A 21,349-nucleotide genomic window follows, 5' to 3' on the forward strand; every position below is an offset into this window, starting at 1 on the left:
CACCCCCAGCCGCCTCTACTGGAGTTCTGCCTCCTGCCTCCTGCCTCCCTGGCTTCAGCCTCATCCAACCTGCAACTGTCTCTCCTTGCTTTTTAGAGCTATTTCTTCTGCCTGGAATACTCCTTTCCATTGTGTCTTCTGGGAAAACTCTTACTGACTTCCTAAGATGCAGCTTAATGGTCGGCATCCATCGCTTTCTCTGGAAAGCTTTTCTCTCTTTCTCCTTCCCTTCCCATCCCAGGCATAATTAAGTGCTTCCTTCTCTTGCGCTCCTAGAGCACCCCAATGCAGGTATCTTTAAAGCACTCACGATAATGTTGTCTTTCATTTGTGTGAACATTTTGTTTTACTAGACTGTGTGCCCGCCCCTCAAGGCCAAGGAGTCTTTGCTCTTCCTCTTTGTATTTTCAGTATCTAGAACAAGGCAAGTGCTTTATGAGACAGGAGTGGATGACTGAGGTGTGAAGGTCATCAATAAAGAGGACCCTGGTTTCCCCCAGAGTGAGGTGGCACACAACAGACAAACTCAAAAGCCTGGTGGTGACCTGGCTCTTCTTAACACTCCCTTTAAGATGTTGAGGAACTAAAGAGACATCTAGAACTTTTTAAAGGAGCTCTGGTCTCAAGTAATCAGTAACTCTAATTAATATGAGGACTTTTAGAAAATCCTTTTGAGTAACCCAGGAGAAAGGCAGAACTTTGAGATAAAGGAATGCAATGGCCAGGAATCATAGCTCAGTGTTAAGCACCTAACCACCATTCAGACCTCGGTGATAGAGATGGATCTAGTGGCCAGAGGCACTAGGAAAGGCAGAAGTATGTGACCCAGTTATTTACCCTCAGTTCCTTCATCTATAAAGTGGAAATAATAACAAGACTTCGTAGGACTGTGGCAAGAATTAAACGTGATGATGATGCATAGAAAACATTTAGCACGGAGAAACCACTCAGCAAACATCAGCAGCTATCACTATCATCCAGCTGCTCTTCTCATTTGTCCCTTAGCTATTGTTTCCACTGACTCCAAATAGATAGGCTTTCTATGGAGAGAAGATGGATTAACAATTCCCCATACATAAAGAAGAAAGCTGATTGATCTTCCAGCAGTCTTCCACTTATCTATTAAAATCCATTTTACACCATTTAAGCAGAATGCCTGCTTAAGAAATTCCTAAAGAACAGAGATTGATTTCTTCTGGTTTTGGAGGCCAGGAGGTCTAAGGGTAAGGAGCCACAGCCTTCTTGCTGCATTATTCCATGACAGAAGGAAGAGAGCACAAGCAAGAGAGGGCAGGAAGGCCCAACTCGCTTTCACAAGCAACGCAGTCCTACCATACAACAGCAGGAGATTCATCAGGGCTTTGCCTAAGCACCTTCCAGCAGGCCCCACCTGTCAACACGGTTGCACTGGAGATCAGGTTTCCAATACATGAATTTGGAACACATATTCAAACCATAGTACTAGGTCAAATGTCACCTCCTCTGGGCTTGGATTTCCACAGGAGAGCTATTCTTACCTCTCCTGGTAGATCTAAAAAGTACCCCTATATTCCATCGATCAAGGTCTCTCTCCGACATAACAGGCCAGTGCCATTTCTCATCTTTGTATTCTCAACATCTAACACAAGACCAGACATATAATATATATTTGGCAGATGTCTGCTGAAGGAGAAAATATACAAATGTATGGATTTGCTTAGTGGCAGACATCTAGCATTATGGGAAGATGGATTTCATGGTCCAGGGAATGATATGCAAATAACATTCAGATTACCTCTACATTGAATGACTCTTTTATTCCTTTTTTTTTTCATATAAGCAGTTCATATTGGAATAACTTTAGAGTTAAAAAAAAAGTTACAAAGATAGTATACAGAATCCCCTAATACCTGCAACACAATTTATAACTACTCCAAATAAATAGATTTTCTGTTATAATTTTTTATTGTTGTTCTTATTGTTTTTTTCCTAATTGCCTTCCCCCCAAATTTATTGATTTTTTAAAACTGGCATATATAATTGTATATATTTATCATGGACAACATAATGTTTTGAAGTATATATTCATTGTAGAATGGTTAATCCAGGTAATGGACAAATGCATTACCTCACATAGTTAACATTTTAGTGGGGAGAACACTTTATATTCATTATCCCAGCATTTTTCAGGAATATAATATATCATTATTACAGTACTCACCAGGCTGTACAACAGACCTCTTGAACTCTTCCTGCTGTCTTCCAGTAATATTGTACCCATCGGCCATTCCCCCACCAACCACCACCATTCTACTGTCAACTTCAATAAGATAACTTAAACATAATGTGCTTCAAGTTCATCTATATTCTTACAATTGATAGAATTTTTTCCTCTCTAATTTGTACTGGGGATTAAATCCAGGGGTGCTGTACATCCTCGACCCTTTTTATTTCTATTTTGAGACAGGGTTTCACTTAGTTGCCAAGGCTGGTCTTGAACTTGCCATCCTCTTGCAATCTACCTTCTGAGTTGCTGGTATTAGAGCTGTGTGTCAACTGCATCTGGCAAATTCCTTTTTTTTTTTAAGAAAAAAAGACTGAATATTCCATTGTGTTTATGCCTCATGCCACATTTTCTTTATCTGTTCATCAGTTGATGGATACTTAGGTTGTTTCCATTTCTTGGAGTGCTTATGTCTCAACATACTAATTTCATGTACTTTGGATATACACACAGTAGTGGGATTGTTGTATTCTATATTAGTTCTACTTTTAACTTTTATAGGAATCCCCATAGTGTTTTCCATAATGGCTATACTATGACTTTGTTACTCTTGTGTTCATTATTTAAGGAAGTTGTAATTGACTCAGAAGATAGCCAAGAAAACCAAAAAAAAAAAAAAAAAAAAAAGATTTGGAAAATGATCCCTTAAAACAAAAACAGAAACCCTGATGGCAATCCCCAAGGCAGGTGATGAAATTTTTATAAATTGAACAGCTCCTATAATTCCCTCTGAGAATAGTCCCAAGAATGAGGGAGTTTTAATCGTATCAGAAAAGATTTAGGTTTCAAGGTAGGGATATGAGACACCAGCGAGTCTGTAGAGCTTCCTTATTTGGCTATTTTTAAGAAAGGAGCAGATGACTCTCTTTCTGGGACAGTTTGTGCACTGTCTTGCCTAGATACTAGGAGTGAACTGGATCAGCACATCTTAAACTGTGTGGTGACATCTTAGAAAACAGGTTGCCACATACTGTTTAGGAAAATTGCTCTGGGCTGAGCAGCTGAGCCTTGTGCTAAGTGCTGCGGGCCCTCACCTGGGTCCTTGAGGAGGATGCACCTGGACAGAGCCTTCTGTGCTGTGCTGCTGAGGAAAGAGCAGGAACAGAGCCTCACCCCTAGGAGACAGGATGGGAGGGAGACGGGGAGGGGGCTTGGAGGGGCCCCTCCCCCTGTTCACTTCCCCTAAAGATACCTTGGGGCCACAGCCACAGTTGCTAAGGGCATGTGCACCTATTTCTAGGATCATTTGCAATAATCCCTAACCTGACTCTTATTGGTCAGCTACTGAATAAGTTTTTGGAACTTTTAAGGTGGAAGGGACTTCTCTCTGTATATGGATGAGGGAACCGGGGCAGAGAGAATAAGATGGAGCCTGAAGTTACATAGACAGGTCACAGTCTAGATCTCCTGATGGCCAAGAGCAGCACTTTACTCCCTGCTAGTTATTTTCATTTGGGTCCATTTGGAGGTCTTCAGTGTATTAATTTCCCAATATCTTTATTACAGATGCTGATTTAGACATTTGATATTTTCAATAAGCTTCTGTGGGATTATCTCATTTAGTCTTTTTTCTTCTATTCATAGATATTTCTTTTTTTGCTTCATTTTTAAAAAAATCTTGAGAAGATTTTTCTTTGTATTAACCATTTTGCAATAAATTACCTATAATCTACATGTTGCATTTGAAACTTGACATTGAGCTGTGGGCTTCATGAGACCGCAGTCTCTATGTCCTGCCCGTTTGTAACCTCTCACTCCCATCAGCCTTAGCAATTGGTTAACCATAACATTAACCATAACCATTTTCACATAGACACATAGGTGAAGTAAAAGGAGGTGTGAATGGCCTTAAATATTGAGGCAATTGTGCAATAGTGAATAACCAGCTAGTCTTCATTAACATTCAACTCTTTGAAAAATTGTATTTGGAATACCCTGAGTTTTCAGTAAAGTATGGATCTTAAAGTCTTGGTGGTGAAATGTGAAATGAAGGGTAGCCGTAGATTTTCAAGATTGTACCAGAAGTATCGTCCTTTGTAGCCTGCTAAGAGAGCAGGACTAAGACACAGAGGTGTCCCCACACCCCAGTTTGGAGTATCCTCTCTGCTTGAGGAAGTGGGTTTGGGCAACTTGGCAGAAAACAGAGGTCTCAGGAGTATGCTGAGGAGAGGAGGCAAGGAGGGGAGAACCTCTCAGTTACTGACAGAGCTGGGCTCCTGGGGCTGTCTCTACATAGCTTCAGAAGCCCCCTAGTTGAGTGTGCAAACAACAGAGGCTTCCAGAGCAATGTCAGGATAATCAAGTTTGGAGTAACCTGGCCTGCTGGCTTCCTCTGAGTGTTTGCATGGCCTGAGAGTGTCAGAGGAGAGCCACTGGATCTGTCCTGTGAATGGCCTTTCTCAGCCCTCCTCTCTGTGGCCTTTGCGTCAGAGACTACAGAGATAAGAATTCTGTACCCTGGAGCAGCCCTTGGGATAATCAGTGTATTTGCAGGAAGAGAAAAAGACAAATGGGGAGGAGATTTTAACTTGATAAAAGGATCCATAAAAGACTCCTTAAGTGGCCATCTGTGTTAGAGGCCATTTATAATTATTTGATTTCTGAAAGTCATTTTAAAATGTATTTTCAGAATCATCCTTTGTGTAAAAGTTAATCAGACCTGTTCCACAGAGAAATGGTATCCCAAATACATATTGCAAATTACTGCATTCTCAAAGTTAGACCCATTAAGGTGGTCTATTTTGTAAAATGCCAGGTGGTGGGGTACAGGATTGATTAAAAGCAAAGTTTTTTCCTTATATAGTTTCATCATAACCGCTTTTTTTTAAAAAAAATATGAGTATTTTATTTTCTTTTAGAATCTTACATCTTTATTTTCCATTTGCTTAGTCTCCATACACTACCACAATACTCTAGATTGTTCTAGATGACATGTTTTGGATAACTCTTAGTTTCCTTGAGGTGTCTGGAAATTGTATAACCTCCCCGTTGTATGTGCACTGAAATTACTGAGGTAGGCTAGGAATTTGAGTCCTGAGTATCCAGTTTTACTTTAATTGCTGAGTTCAGTTGCAAGAAAAGTGGGGCACATTCAAAAGAGTCCCTTGGTGATGTGATGCCAGGTTACAGATGCCCTCTGATTCCAGCGGGTTACATAATTGGGTATCATGATTCCAAGTCACAACACCAACTAGCACAGTTGCTACCACCTTTCAGAAATGATTGTGGCCCATGAGCATCTCGCTGTGGCCAGGCCACCTTCCCGCTGTTTCTGCTTCTTTTATGATCAGTTCCAGAACTCAAAACATTCCATTCACATTTGTGCATTTACTTTAGAAGATGTATTTTCTTTTGCAGATTCTTCAGCACTGTGGTCAGTAGTAAACTCTACAAATGGTTTCTGAATAGAGATTTCAGGGAACTGAGTCAAGTACTTTCATGATAGTATTCTCAGAAATTCCCTTTTATGACTGCTCTGGGAAATACCGGCTATCTTTAAACAGAAATTCAAATCTCACTGACTTAAAAGAATGAAGAGAATTTGTGGCTTTTGTATCTTGGGAGAGTTATTTGATTGTCTTAAGATTTTTTAAATAATCCTATAAATTTAAATAAATGAACACCCAGTAGTTTCTTTGCCCAAATGTCTTGGGATTCTACGACTATTGATTTAATAAATTTAAGAGCTCACAGAAAAACTAGCAGCTAGACGTGACCTAGATGAATGATTTGTCTTCTTAGATTTATTACTTGGGCAGTGATTCAGAAACAAAGTTCCAAAACTTACTCCTGATTTGCAAAGACCTTCAAATGGTTCCTGGCAGGGCATACTTAGATGATGCTGTCATTAAAAAGGGCTGGGATCTGGGTTGTAGTTCAGTGATAGAGCACATGCTGAGCATATGTAAGGTCCTAGGCTCAATCCCCAGCACCAAAAATAAAATAAAATAAGGTCATGGTCAATGCAGGGGCAGTAAAGCAGAACTAATGAAAAGCATTCATTCATCCTCTGAGAGACACATGTCTTCTTCAGCTCCGTTTTTTAGTCTCTAAATCCCTCCTCATGCCCCATTACTGCTGCCAGTATTTGCAAAACCGAAAACCTCACCAGATATCCTTATGAACCTTACCAACATAATCGTAACCCATACCCTCAAACATGCATGAGTTCAAATGGGTATGTTTTTGCCAGATAAACACAGAGACCATGTATATTATTATATTATTCTAAGCTCAGCAACATCCTTTTAGAAATGCTCTGATCTGGCTGGCAGTAGTGCCTCATTCAGTTATTTAAAGGGTCCTATCCTTAGTTCTGGACTTCAATGGCCCTCTCACTGGTAGCACCATCTTCTTCCTACTCCATTCATCAGTAACTGCATTTATAAACCCAGATCAAATTATACACATTGTCTGGGGGCTTATAATCATGTATGAGGTTAAGGCTTTTCAACTCATTGCACCTTCAGTTTTCTTAGCTATAAAATTAGAGGGCTGTAATAAATTATTTCTGAGGTTCTTTCTGTCTCTACAAATTAGGTTGTGTTTCCAGAACCTCCTGCTCACTGTGAGGATGAAAGAGACTGTCCACATGTCTATTCGGGTCTAGCAGAAGCAAACACTGTCTCCACCATTTCCGCCGTTGACCATTCCTTCTGTAGTTCATGGACAGCTCAACCCTCTTCCCTCTGGCTTTAGCTATTGAATTGCTGAGAACTTTGGGTTTCTTAAAATTTGAAAACATTCTCATTATTTGGCTTCCCCGAGTTAAATCTCTTAGGAAAATATTGTCGCAGATGCTAAGGTTTTTATTCTTGATCTATGTGCTGTGTTTTTAAAAGTCACTGGTTTTAAAATAACCTTTCTTTTTTTTCCTTCTGAAGTCTGTTACGTGAATGGCCATGTGATTTTTACAGTGAAATATTTTCTCTAATTTCTCAGTATACCATGGTCTTTTTTTGTACCAGGATTGAACACAGAGGCACTTAACCACTGAGCCACACCCAGCCCTTTTTATTTTTCATTTTGAGACTGGGTCTCAGTAAATTGCTTACAGCCTCACTAAATTGCTGAAGCTGGCTTAGAACCTGTGATCCTCCTACCTCAGCCTCCCAAGCTGCAGGAATTATAGGTGTGTGCCATCACACCCTGCATACCATGATCTTTCCATATATTTTTTAAAGATTTATTTTATTCAACACTGTAATTCTTTTGTTTCTTCCCTGGCCCTGTTTTAACACTAAAACAAGCAGCCTTGTTCCCTGCCTGTCCTTATATTTCTCACTGATCTCTTTCACTGCTCTAAAATCTAACACTCTTAAGTCAAAGAATAGGACCAGGTTTGGATTTGGAGATCCTGTTTATCCTCCTTACTTTTAACATTGTTTCTTGCTTTTAGGGCAGCTTTTACTGGGTCAGCATAGACACACCCCACTTGAAACAAAGAACAGGGCTTGGTTTATAGTAAGCATTCATAAATTGTGTGCTAACTGCATGAATTTGTCTCATAATCCCATAAACACTCATGAATTGAGAGGAATTAAGGTGCTTAAAAATAAGAAGGGCCAGCCAGCTGTAGGGCTGTAGACCAGATTTTAGCACCAGGCCTTGCTACAGTAAGGGGAGGGAGAGCCTGTTATTCATGCACATGTAAGGAGAACCAAGCCAAGTTGGTTAGGACCATTAGTACAGGATACAGTTACATATTAATTTCTTTTTATTTTTTAAATTTGATACCTGTGATTGAACCCAGGGGCACTTAACCATTGAACCACATCTCCAGCCCTTTTTAATATTTTGTTTAGAAAAAGAGTCTCGCTGAGTTGGTTAGGGCCTCACTAAGTTGCTGAGGCTGACCTTGAACTCACAATCCTCCTGATCTGCCACTGTGCCTAGCTTATATATTAATTTCTAAAAACAGAACCCTTGATCTTTCTAACACATGTAAGCATGAGTTTCGTTGGCTAGATTGTGTGGAAGGTTTTCAATCTCCCATGGGCCTATGCGAATTCTAGATGCTTATTGAATAGTTGCTGAATGAATGAATGAGTGATCAAGAGTCTAACCAGAATCTGAAGGTGTGGAATTGAGTAGGCAGCCTGGGGGGAGAGAGGAGACTTCAGAACTGGAGTCTTGATTGCTCCCCTCCTATCTGTGTGATCTGAGATATGCATCTTAACTTTTTTTCTGAGCTTCTATTTCCTGCTCAATAAAATGAAATATACAAATCCAAGCCATTAGCCTACATAGAGGGACATTACAAGAAATGTAAAACTGTGTTTACTGAATTCCACAGAGCCATTTTGTTAATGCCTGAGTGAAGATTTTGCTATCAGACCTGGGTTCTGCTATCCTAAGAAAATCAATTGGTTTGTCTTCTGTAGATGGGGTGAGCCATATAACTGGTGATAACTGCATCCACTTCCAGAGAACCCAGGTTCGATTTTCAGCACAACTTCCAGCAAGTTGAGCAGGGTCTTGAGCGTGCATTTTCAGTATTTCACCTAGGCTCTCATATTTCACCTAGGCTTACTTTCCCACTCACCAGTTACAGTACATAATTGGTTTCATATAGTTGGATTTGAATATGTTTTGTAAATTGGTTCAAATTATTTTTTTGGAGAAAGATGTAGAGAGAAGAAAAGAAAGAAAGAGAAAGGGAGAGGAGGAAGGAGTCAGAAAAAGAGAAAGAAAAGGGAGAGGGAGAAAAGAGAAAGTAGGGAGGAAAGAAGGGAGGGAGGAAAGAAGAAAAGTCAGACAGTTTGTGTCTCTTGGGAGTTACTGTGATGTGAGGATGAGATAGCTTGTCTGTATAGTTAAGCCCTCAATAGTTTCTGTCTTCCTTCAGCAAACCCAATGGACCAATACCTTCTTAGATGTATAAGACAAATAAAACAATAAAAAATTTTATTAAAAACAAAACTGGATTCTAAAACGAATTGAAATATAGCAACATAATTCTGTGACTTTCCAAATCCTGCACCCTGGAGTTCCCACAGATGAATAAGGTGACAAGGAAAGAAGAGATGCCGTGCAGGGGAGTATTTGGAGTTTTTCAACCAAAGATGATGATGATTCTTTTTTTTTTTTTTTTTTTTTTTTTTGGTGGTGCACGTGTTCACATGTAAGGTTTATGTTAACAAAGGGTTACTTGGGGAAACAAAAGTTTGAAAGCACTGACATTTTTCCCTGGCAATTGGTGGACAATGGATTTGCAAAACTGTGTGTAATGCAATTTGACCTTTAGATTTCAGTGTTAAGACGGTTTTCCTTTTCTGTGTGGCTGTTGATTGTCCTTGAGAACAAGTACAAGTTGTAGAATGATGTGAAAATATAAAAATGGAAATTAATTGGAAAAATACTATCATCAATCTAAAATATTTTGAAAAACTGATATATGTATCCAGGCTCAGTGTTACATGCCTGTTATCCCAGCAACTTGGGAGATTGAGGCAGGATGGCAAGTTCGAGGTCTGCCTGGGAAACTTAGTGAGACAATGTCTCAAACTAAAAATTAAAAAGGGCTGAGGATGTAGCTCAGTGGTAGAGCACCCCAGGGTTCAATCCCTGGTACTGCACCCCACCCAAAAAAATTGATAAATTCACTAAAATGTTCAAAATATAATTCTATTTAGAAATACTGTATCCTCCACACTCCAACTCCACTTATATCCTCCCCACCAGGAAATCCTGTAAGCTTCAGTAGAACTCCTATTGAAACATACTGGTGTATGTGTGGATTACAGAGGAGTTTGAAGAACATAATCCATCTTTTGTTTCCTTCTCTCTCCAGCCCCTAGAGGGCAGCAGTGATGCACAGCGAATGGGAAATTGCTCAAACACCAACCAGCATGTTTTTCAGCAAGACCAGCTTTTCTGAGAAAGTGCCTCCGAATCCCTTATATGAATTATTAGAGGGTCAGCTTCCTTTTTTTCAATCTCCAAAGATGTAGAGAACTTTGATTGACCCCTTTCAAATTTATAAAATGTAATTTTCATCTTTGCCAAACATATTCATTTTAAATATGATTGCAACGATAACTCTAAAAAGACATTTACATGTGGCTCAGCAGTAGAGTGCTTGCCTAGCATGTGCTAGGCTCTGGGTTCAATCTTCAGCACCACATAAAAATAAGTAGAGGGTATTGTGTCCAACTACAACTAAAAAATAATTTAAAAAAAAGATATTTACATAAAAATTACGCATTTTAGTTATATATTTCTGTGTAACAAACCACTCCAAAATGTTGTTATTTGTCGTCTCTCTCTATTCTACTGGTTAACTGAGCGCAGCTGGGCAGTTCTGTTTTTTTTTGTTTGTTTGTTTGTTTTTTTAAAGAGAGAGTGAGAGAGAGGGGGACAGAGAGAGAGAGAGAGAGAGAATTTTAATGTTTATTTATTTTTTCTTAGTTCTCGGCGGACACAACATCTTTGTTTGTATATGGTGCTGAGGATCGAACCCGGGCCGCACGCATGCCAGGCGAGCGCGCTACCACTTGAGCCACATCCCCAGCCCCAGTTCTGTTTTTTTGTGATGCTGGCTGGGACCATGATCATCTGAGAGCTCAAATGGGCAGAGGTCCAAGGTGGCCACATCAGGGAGCTCAGCAAGCAGAACATGTGGTTCTTTTCTGCTGGTTCCTTTATGTGCCTTGAACATCTCACAGCATCAAGGGGGAGTGTCCCAGGATTGAGCATTCCAAAAGGAAGGAAGCTGGAGTTTCCTGGCATAGACATTACTTCTACCATCTTCCAACAGTCAAAACAATCACAAGATCAGCCCAGATTCAAGTGAAGGGAAATAAACTCTATCTCTGGATGTGAGGAGACTATTTCCACAGGGAAGGGAGAAATTGTTGAGGGCTGTCCTTGGACACCACCACAGGGAGGGTTGAGAGGAAGCCTGTTTTTGACTTACATTTTGGAAAGTCAGAAGGAAATCATAGGCAATGCAGAAGAGCACTTCTTTATCTAGTAAATGGGATTTGCTTCTGAACATGGTACAAAATTGGGGGTACACAAAAGTCATTCCTGTGTTCTTCTCCTCCCCAGAGCTGTTACATAAAGCAGTGAAAAAATGGCCAGAGGATCAGTATCCGATGAGGAAATGATGGAGCTCAGAGAGGCTTTTGCCAAAGTTGGTGAGTAGACCTGGTACCTTAGTTGCACAGTTCTTTTCTCTATTGAGTAGCTTTGGGACAGATTTGATGAAACGGTGACATGGGCCAAACAGCAGCAGTGACAGGGAACCAGTGGGGTTGGTTAAAGGAAACTTACTTTTAAAAGATTTGCTTCAAGGAAATCACTTCTTTCTGTATCAAAACATGGAAGAGTGACTTTTTGACCCGTAGCTTTTGTCTGGAGTTAGTCCCTATGGGTCGTCCTTTCTGTCTTGTCTGTTTTCATTGGTTTCCTGTGACACATTTTCTCTTACTTTTTATCACTAAACCTATGGTTTACTTAAGAGTTTCCAGAGAGTTCCTTCAGATTCTGTTGCCAGAGCCTCTGTTTTGAAATTCTGACTCTTTAACTGTGAATGTTGAAAGTGATGCCAAAGCCCATATATAGTAGCAACATGCCTCTTGTGACATTGTGACTCTTGAGGGTCAAGACTCAACCTTGAATGCCCCCCCCCCAATTCTCTCACTTCCTCTTATTCTTCTCTACCTCTAAAGACTGTGCTTGAACGTCCCTGAAACTTCACTGTGCTGTTTGCATTACAGACACTGATGGCAATGGGTACATCAGCTGCAATGAGTTGAATGACTTGTTTAAGGCTGCCTGCTTGCCTCTGCCTGGGTACAGAGTAAGAGAAATTGCAGAAAACCTGATGGCTACTGGCGATCTGGACAAAGATGGGAAGATCAGCTTTGATGAATTTATCAAGGTGAGTATGATGTAGAACACAAGGAGATACATTTGGAACTTGGAACTTTAATTCAGTTTCAAAAAAAAAAAAAAATCCAGAAAGACATTCCTACCCTCCTTGCTTCATCATGATGTGTTCTTTCTTTTGTTATTTTCTTCACCACTGCTTGGGTTTCTAAAGATACATTATATCTTTGCAGGTTTTCCATGGCCTAAAAAGCACGGATGTTGCCAAGACCTTTAGAAAAGCAATCAATAAGAAGGAAGGGATTTGTGCCATCGGTGGTACCTCAGAGCAGTCTAGTGTTGGCACCCAACATTCCTACTCAGGTAGGCTGTGCTAATGGGTGGGGACCTTAGATGGGGAGGGTGTTGGGATGATGCAAGAGCTGAAGATTGAGGGAGAAGGAAATGTGTGGAAAGAGTCCAGCACTTCTGGGGTTATAGATTCTAAACTTGATTTTCAAACCTAAGGGGTGAATGCAAACATGACTTTATGGTCTACCACCTGTTTTCCTGGGTGTAAGTGGGCCAGGTACAGGAGCAGTCATGGCTCCAGGAAACGTCCAATACTAAGTGATCTCTTCAACATTTAAAAAATGCTTTATAGGTTACCAGAATTCCTTTGTAAACCTTACGGACAAAATTAGCTACTTGAGCTTTTGTCTTGAACATAATGATTATTCTTAAGGCCAGTTGAGTGGTCAAAACTTTATGTTTTCATTGATTTGAAAGAAAGTTGTTTATTTGTTCTGAAAGCTGCCATCCAGCAGCTTTCATGGAAACTTCTAATAGCCAAAAAAAAAAAAAAAAAAAAAAAGGTAGAGATATCCAATATTTCCCAAACAGAGCTCTTTAGAACATCAATTGGTCTTAACAATACATTTGTGGTTAAACATTGCCAATAGTTGCTAAGACAGAGTTGTTTCACCTTTTATTTTTAAGTACAAGAATTTTTCAGAGCCTTTGCTATTGTCAGATGGGCATTATGAATCTGCAAGACCGGGATTCACTGGGCAGTGTTCCCCAAACATTCGTGATTCCAAGAGACACTTGCTTTTTTTTTTTTTTTTTTTTTTTTTGCAGGTGCAAAAATAATTTATTGTAAATGTTTTCAAAGTCATTCTCCATTAAAATTCTTCATTATATTCCAAAAAGTACAATTACACTAAAAGATTCACTTTTAACATGTAAAAAGTAAAGAGGAAGAAGAGAAATTCACTAATTTAAGGAACTATCCTTATAATGAAACAATGAGTTATAATACATGGAGACACTTGCTTTTAATGACACACGATTTGGGAAGTTCATAGTATAAGTACATAGTATAAGGCATAACTTGAGGTTTTATCAAAACTTCCAAGATCAACTCATAGCAGCTTTGCTGATAGGAAGGAAAGATTAGATTAGATCACAAATGATTTCATGTCATAGCAGTTTACTATAATTGCACAAAGAAAAGTCACTTCACAAAGAAGAAATATGATCTGTCAACAAATATATGAAAAAAAATATTCCACATCTCTATCAATTAGAGAAATGCAAATTAAAACTATACTTAGATTTCATCTCACTCCAGTCAGAATAACAATTATCAAGAATACAAGCAATAATAAATGTTGGCGAGGACATGGGGGAAAAAGTGCACTCATACATTTTGGGTAGGACTGCAAACTGGTGCAACCACAGAGAAAACTTGGAATGGATCCACCATTTGACCCAGTTATGCCACTCCTGGGTTTATACCCAAAGGACTTAAAATCAGCATACTATAGTGACGTGGCCACATCAGTGTTTATAGAGCTCAGTTCACAATAGCTAAACTATGGAACCAACCTAAGTGCCCTTCAACAGATGAATGGATAAAGAAAATGTGGTACATATACACAATGAAATATTACTCATCCATAAAAAATGAAATGATCACATTTGCCAGTAAGTGGATGAAACTGGAGAATATCTTGCTAAGTTAAATGAGCCAATCCCAAAGAATCAAAGGCTAAATGTTTTCTCTGATATGCAAATGCTAATTTCACAATAAGGGGTGGGAGTTGGGGAAGAATAGAAGTACTTTGGATTAGAAAAAGGGAAATGCAGGGAAGGGAGGAAAGAGGGGGCTAGGAATAGGAAAGCTAGTAGAATGAATTGGATATTACTATCCCATGTGCATATATGATCACATGACAGTGCAGTTCTACATCATGCACAACCAGACAATCCATATATGTATAATATATCAAAATATCAAAATATGTTCTACTATCATGTTTAATTGGAATAAATTTAAAAAACAAAGAAGCTCAGAGATACTGTTCACGATTGTCTAGCATTTAAATTAGCAGGGCTACAAGCAGAACCCCAAGTTTTATCCTATAAGAATTAGACTGTGTTTAAATTATACCTATATATCTATACTTAAATTATACCTATATAAATATTTTTATTATTTTAATGCATTTACATATACATAAATACATGTATATATTTGTTTCTAAATATATATGCATGTTTTATTTTGTTCTAAATCTGCTTGCTGTATGTTTTATAATTGGAGTGAACATAGGTTCTGTTCCAAGCGATTGGAGATTTTTAAATGTCAACAAATATAAGACAATAAGATAATGAACTGAGTAACCTTGTAATGTCCCTCCTGAGCATGAGAATCTGATATCCATGTGGATAATCTGATTTATATCACATCTTCACATTGCAAATAAGTCATTTTAATCTTTTATTTGTAGAGGAAGAAAAGTATGCATTTGTCAACTGGATAAACAAAGCTCTAGAAAATGATCCCGATTGTCGCCACGTCATCCCAATGAATCCAAACACCAATGATCTCTTTAGTGCTGTTGGGGACGGCATTGTCCTTTGGTAAATAAACTTCCTCTTGGTTTCCAAAGAATTTCCCATTTTCTGGAATGTCACAATTAAAAGTATTTATCTTGGGCCACTTCCTTTGGCGCTCAGCTGTGATGGGTATACTTTTATGGACTTTTTAATTTGACTGGATCCAGGAGAGCAAACGAATTTCAGAAGCAATTTATAATGAAAAAAAACTCTATTTCTTGGATGGAGAGGAAGGATGCTTAGCTCTCTATATAGAGAGAGCTAAGCATAAACAGAGGGCAAGGGGAGGGGAGAGACAGAAAAGGTGAAAGGTGGCTATTTTTAGAATATGTGCCATTTTATTTCAACTGAGCATGGCCTAATGTGAGAGCAGATAGTCTTAAGAATAGCATGAAGGTAATGGAAACAATCCAATACACATTGTATTCCTTAAGCAAAGAGGCTTTTAAGTGGTATACACAAATACTCAGATACACAGGGCACCTGGGAAAGGGGGATGTATTCTCTCCACAGGAGAGCTCTGAACACGGTGGTCAGTTCAGGATGGGTATTTGAGGGTGGGGTACTAGAATCCAGGGTCTTGTGCATGCTAGGCAAACACTCGACTACTGAGCTACATCCCTAGCCCTTTATTTTATTTTGAGACAGGGTCTTACTAAGTTTCTGAGAACAGCCTCAAACTTGGGATCCTCCTGCCTCAGCCCTCCGAGCAGCTGGAATTACAGGCATGTGCCACCATGCCCAGCTAAGATGGTGTCTTTGAAACTGCCTCTGTAGCTCTCAGCAGCTGCTCTGTCATTGCAGGCTGAGTGTTAGTGAGTGGCTGGAGATAACTCATTATGTGGTGAGCTCAGGAGAGATGGAAAGGATGGGTGGGCAAGACCCTGAGCCTCTCTCCTGTGCTTCACCCAAAGCAATTGTGCTTTGGGTATTTTATTAGATTTTATCATGAGTTTAATTTTAAGGATTCCACTGCTAAAAGTGAAATTTTTTAAAAAAGTTTTAAATCCTAGCCTGCAGGATCAAGTCTGCCTTCTTAGGTTGGCACCCAAGGCACCCCATGGCATTCCTTCACTCTCCTACTTTACCTCCCCAGCCCCCAGGGCGTATGGGTAACCAGCCCAGGGTCGGGGCTGCACAGGCAACTGAATGAATGACTAAGGAAATCAGCAGACATGCCCTGTGGGTCCCCCACCCCATGCACCCAGCTTGTAATCTATAACTACCCTTTGCCTTCCATTTTCCTTTTAACAGCGCCCTTTCCTGGCCCCTCCTCCTGTGCAAATCCATAGGCCATGGCATTTTCTGGCCTATCCCATCCCCCAGTGATTTCTTCCTTTACTGAACAGAGGACATATTACTTATAATACTTTGGGAACTATTAAAATGTTCTGCTTTTAGAGTATTATGCAACTTTTCATATCCGTACATTTTGTCTCTCTGTAGTTGGACTAAAAGCTTTTAAAGGAAAGAGAATCTTGTTTTTGTCAGTCACTCCCCTTCACTATCTCCCAGAGTTTCACTTGTTTACTACTAGATTTTCATTTCTGAAATGATGCGTTAGGAATATGTTTCACTTAATTTGTAGTATAGAACCTTTTATTTAAATATACATATACATAAGCATGCCCACACACACTCAACATATATGTGTGTGTGTGTGTGTGTGTGTGTGTGTGTGTGTGTGTGTATATATATATATATATATATATATAAAATATATTATTATTCCATGTTATGGAAATATATCACTAAAAATAGCTACACATACAAAAACCACTAGTTGCTTAAAAATTGTAGGAAAAGCTGGGCGTGGTGGCACAGGCCTTTAATCCCAGCAACTCAGGAGGCTGAGGCAGGAGGATTGTGAGTTCAAAGACAGCCTCAGGAACTTAGTGAGGCCCTAAGCAAAACAGCAAGACCCTGTCTCTAAATAAATTATAAAAAAGGGCTGGGGATGTGGCTTAGTAATTAAGCACCCCTAGGTTTAATCCCCAGTGCCAAAAGAAAAAATTGTAGGAAAATATGTTAATGCTGATTTCTCATTAAGAAAGAAATAGTCATAGTTGCTTTTACCACTTTTTAAAATCCGTGGTATTGTTCCTTTTGGATATTTGTTTTCACTTCCTTTCTTTAAATAAGATGGAGATGACCTAAAGGAATTTTTTTTTAGGGGCAGAGGGCAATTGAAGACTAAATGTATACTAACTTGGATAAAATCAGGGTTTTTTTTAGTATCAATGATTGCATGCTTTAGATGTCCGATCAATCAATGTATTATTTACTTAAGTGGGGGAAGTTTAGAATTCACTAATTAAATAATTACTATAAAAGGATATGAAAGAGTCATTCATCATATGATTATTAAGGTATTGATCTTATTCAAATAGAAATGTAGGCATTATATAAACTCAGAAGTGTATTGATAGTCTTTTATGTAGTGGGAACAATTTTCATGGCTAAGAAAGCAGAAGTACTCATGGGGCATTTGCTTTGGTCTTCCACCTGGAATTTTCTAATGTGCTATGGGAGCCAGAGTAATTTTTGTAGCTGTTTTGGGGTATGTGGATAAGAAGTGGAATCCTCATTACTCGCCTCACTAAAATAAGATGGCTTTGGGAACAGTAGCCTTTCCCACAAAGAGTTTGAGTCTTATCAAAATGGCACAGCTGATTTTTATATCGAAATATGGAGTACACAGATTGTGTTGTGTTTAATTATGATGCTGCTGGAATTTAAATTCAATGTTACCAGGCTTTGTTATGCAGAAATCTGCTTTCTTTAATTTAATTGTTTCCCTTTCAGTAAAATGATCAACCTATCAGTGCCAGACACAATTGATGAAAGAACAATCAACAAAAAGAAACTGACCCCTTTCACCATTCAGGTATGTCTCCACCATTACTTAGTACAGGATGAGTTTGGAAAGAAAGAACACCATTAAACTAAGTCGTGTTTTTGCAGGAGCTCAAACACTATTCCCCAAACCTAGGCTTTGGACTGGTGATTTGCCATAACTAATGGAGATAGATGAATACATCTCTGTCTTTTCCTTTATCAGTATAGTAGGTGGGAGAGAAGGTGATGCAGTGTTAGTAGCTGGGGGGGTGGGGGGTTGTATGTTTGTTTGGGCCAATTAGGAGTAAAATTCACATTGGCTAAAGTTTTAACTCACACTCTCCCTGGTAATTTATCTTGGAGTTGATGCCAAATCCATAGCATTTAACTGAAGAGATAATAAGACTTTCTAGGAAGTGAGGGAGTGAAAAATGGGAAGTTTTCCAACAACCTTCATGTGATGCTGCCACAGCCACCAGTATAATAAATACAACTTGCTTTTATTCCTTCAGTTTGTTAACTGGAACTGTCACCAGCAGGTCCTCTCTTATGTTCCAATCATTTAACATTATTGCAATTCTCTTGCTTAGAAACCATGTCTTCTTACTTCTTAACGCATAAATGATACATTATCTCCTATTTGGGTGTAACCCAAACCCTGTGTACTTTTTAAATGGAAGTGGTGACCAAATTGAGACTCATGATTAAGCATAGAAATGCACTTAATGTTAAATGTTTTCATAATCTTGGCCATAAGTAAAAACGGTTTTTTTTTAATTCATCATTTGAGCACTAGGATAAGAACCCTGGTGCTTTTAATTTATCATAAAAACAACTTTTATACATTTCTGACATTGGTATCTCCTCCTGTATGGACCCAAGGATAGTAGACTCCAGCCTGAAAATGTCATTGCTGCTATTCCAAATGCCTGTGAGTTCCATTACATGCATCATCATTAGTCATAGCCACATATGCTCTACATTCACACACGCATGCATGTGTGTGCTCAGTTTCCCTAGTTATTATGAATGCTCAGTAAGTTGTCTTCTTAAAAAACCTTCCATCTCTTTCTGGAATTTGATTTGTGTCTTTTTCATTTATTCCTGTAATACACAGTCTGCAAGTCGAAAAGCTAGTGTGTTGGTCTCTTTTATTGACCGTAATTTATGACAATAAATGTCTCATTAATGATAGCTAGTGACAGGACAGGGACTTCCCCCAAAGATGCCCTTTTGTTTCTGGCCAGTAGATGCTGAGTGTGTAGGCTTCATTGCAGAGCAAGATGAAGTATAAGACTCATTAATTTCCTGCTGACCAGCATGGGCTTTGCAGTTGGGGTGCTGGTTTGACAGAATAGGCCACTGCATAAGCTCGGTGTCTGGATTACTGTATTTTTCCTTCTTGTCATTATTCACTGCACTTCCTCAGTGTTAAAATTAGTGAAGACCATGCATCTAGGCCTGTGAACATTCTAGAAGAAAAATGTTGTTGTTTGTTGTCAAACAGGAATCATCATTTAGCATCTACAAAGCAAAAGAACCAAACTTGCATTTTTTTCTCCCTTAGGAAAATTTGAACTTGGCTCTGAACTCTGCCTCAGCCATTGGGTGCCATGTGGTTAACATAGGGGCCGAGGACCTGAAGGAGGGGAAACCCTATCTGGTCCTTGGACTTCTGTGGCAAGTCATCAAGATTGGGTTGTTTGCTGACATTGAACTCAGCAGAAATGAAGGTAGGAGCCAAACCCCTAAGGCTGTGGGTGGCCTGGTTCCATTAATGCCCATGTCAGGGACTATCAGAGGATGAGATCAGGAATTCTCAAGTTTAGAAAACTATACAGTTATATTGAGTCCATGGTATTAATGTAACAGATTCTATCCATAATAACCCAGACTTTTTAAAATGACAGAACAAAAGCTTTTTAAGACCACAGACTAATAATGCTGCTTGTTTAGAGCAGAGAGCACAGTCTCACTGCCTGGAACTTCAACCTCAAGAGCTTTGTTTGCCTTTAGATTATTCATGACAAATATTACTAAGCTTTAACTTACATTTTGTGAAGCAGATCACATTCATATACTTGAGTATATGCACCAGATTGGGAGAAACTTGGTCTGCTTCTTATCAAGACTGTAGAGGAAAGTTGTGGGCCATTGGTACAAAATTGCATTTTTGTGGGATGAATAAATCCAGAGATCTGATATAAAACATAAGGATTATGGTTAATAATATGTGTCATGTATTGGTAATTTGCCAGAAAAGTAGGTTTTAGGTACTCTTACCACCAAAAGAAAAGGAAAAATAAACACTTATAATGTTGACAGGTTATGATATTTGCTTGACTGTATGAATCACTTCACTATGTGTAGCAGGATGAGTTTATCAAAGCATCATGCTGTTTACCTTAAATATATACAAGAGTTAGAAAAATTAGAAAAAGACTAGAAAAATTGCACTTGGATTTTTGAAATTCTGAACTAAATATGCAGCTGCCAATCTTATTCTCTCACCCTCCTGTCTGCATTTAAACAGTGACAGCCCAGTTGCTTAGACAGAGATAGACCTTGACAGGTATCATACTAATCACAACATTACACTTAAGTTTTCAGGTTCAGATCCAAACAATATGAATTCCATACCCAAATTCTAATCTTCAGTTGTAAAGAATTTTTTAATCATTATGTGTAAATCAAAATAACCAATAAAGAACCCTGAGAAATCACCTTGAAACCAATATATTAGACATAATGTAAAGAGACAAAAAAAGCAGATAGAAATATTAAAACCCATGAGAAAGAATATTGATTTTTCAAGTTCAAATCAGCTAAATTTAGACCTAATTGAGCAAAAACGATTTATTCATCTGGGGAAACAGGAGAATTGATTACATTGTCAGATTGCTATAATTATGCAGGTAAGCATTTGAAATACAAAATACTTATGGTAATAGACAGGAGAACATTGTCATTATCACAAAATTGATCTCTTAAAAGCAAAATGGTTGTCAAATGGTGAAATGTGGTCTGATAGAGGTAGCAGAGCATCCCAAGCCAATGTTCTTGGTTATGTTTGTGACTCTGCCCCTGTGTTCTCAGACGTAGCATTGAGATTCTCTGGTGCCTTGTCTTCTCCACATGAAAAATGGGGATAATGAGTAAGCTGCAATAGCACACACCTCCTTTGAGACATAATAGTATTTATTCAATGAGAGAGGCTGTAAGAACCTGTGCACCAGAAAGATAATGCAGCCCTCTGACTTTCCAGCAGGGATCCATGAGAATTACAATGAATCCCCTTAAACACGCCCTGTATTTATTTTTGTTCATTTGTGTGTGTGTGCTTTTTCAGCCCTGATTGCTCTTTTGAGAGAAGGGGAGAGCCTGGAAGATTTGATGAAGCTCTCCCCTGAAGATCTCCTTCTGAGGTGGGCTAATTACCACCTGGAAAATGCAGGCTGCAATAAAATCAGCAACTTCAGCACTGACATCAAGGTAGGGGCAGTGTTATCTGAGCATCACTAACTCCTACAG

The 21,349-nt window shown here is 38.9% G+C and overlaps 1 protein-coding gene across 1 annotated transcript in view; it reads left to right on the forward strand.

The window, feature by feature from the left end:
* Window positions 1-21,349, forward strand: part of LCP1 (lymphocyte cytosolic protein 1) — an 82,000-nt gene that overhangs the window by 37,789 nt on the left and 22,862 nt on the right. Inside the window, exons 4-10 of the mRNA XM_081287699.1 lie at window positions 11,315-11,403; window positions 11,986-12,149; window positions 12,331-12,460; window positions 14,872-15,004; window positions 17,786-17,867; window positions 19,386-19,551; window positions 21,168-21,310. Coding sequence (XP_081143825.1) covers window positions 11,340-11,403; window positions 11,986-12,149; window positions 12,331-12,460; window positions 14,872-15,004; window positions 17,786-17,867; window positions 19,386-19,551; window positions 21,168-21,310 — 882 coding nt within the window. The 5' untranslated portion in view covers window positions 11,315-11,339. The remainder of the gene's footprint in view (window positions 1-11,314; window positions 11,404-11,985; window positions 12,150-12,330; window positions 12,461-14,871; window positions 15,005-17,785; window positions 17,868-19,385; window positions 19,552-21,167; window positions 21,311-21,349) is intronic.

Source organism: Spermophilus citellus, assembly GCF_964194105.1.
Source record: "Spermophilus citellus genome assembly, chromosome: 1".
NCBI lineage: Eukaryota > Metazoa > Chordata > Mammalia > Rodentia > Sciuridae > Spermophilus > Spermophilus citellus.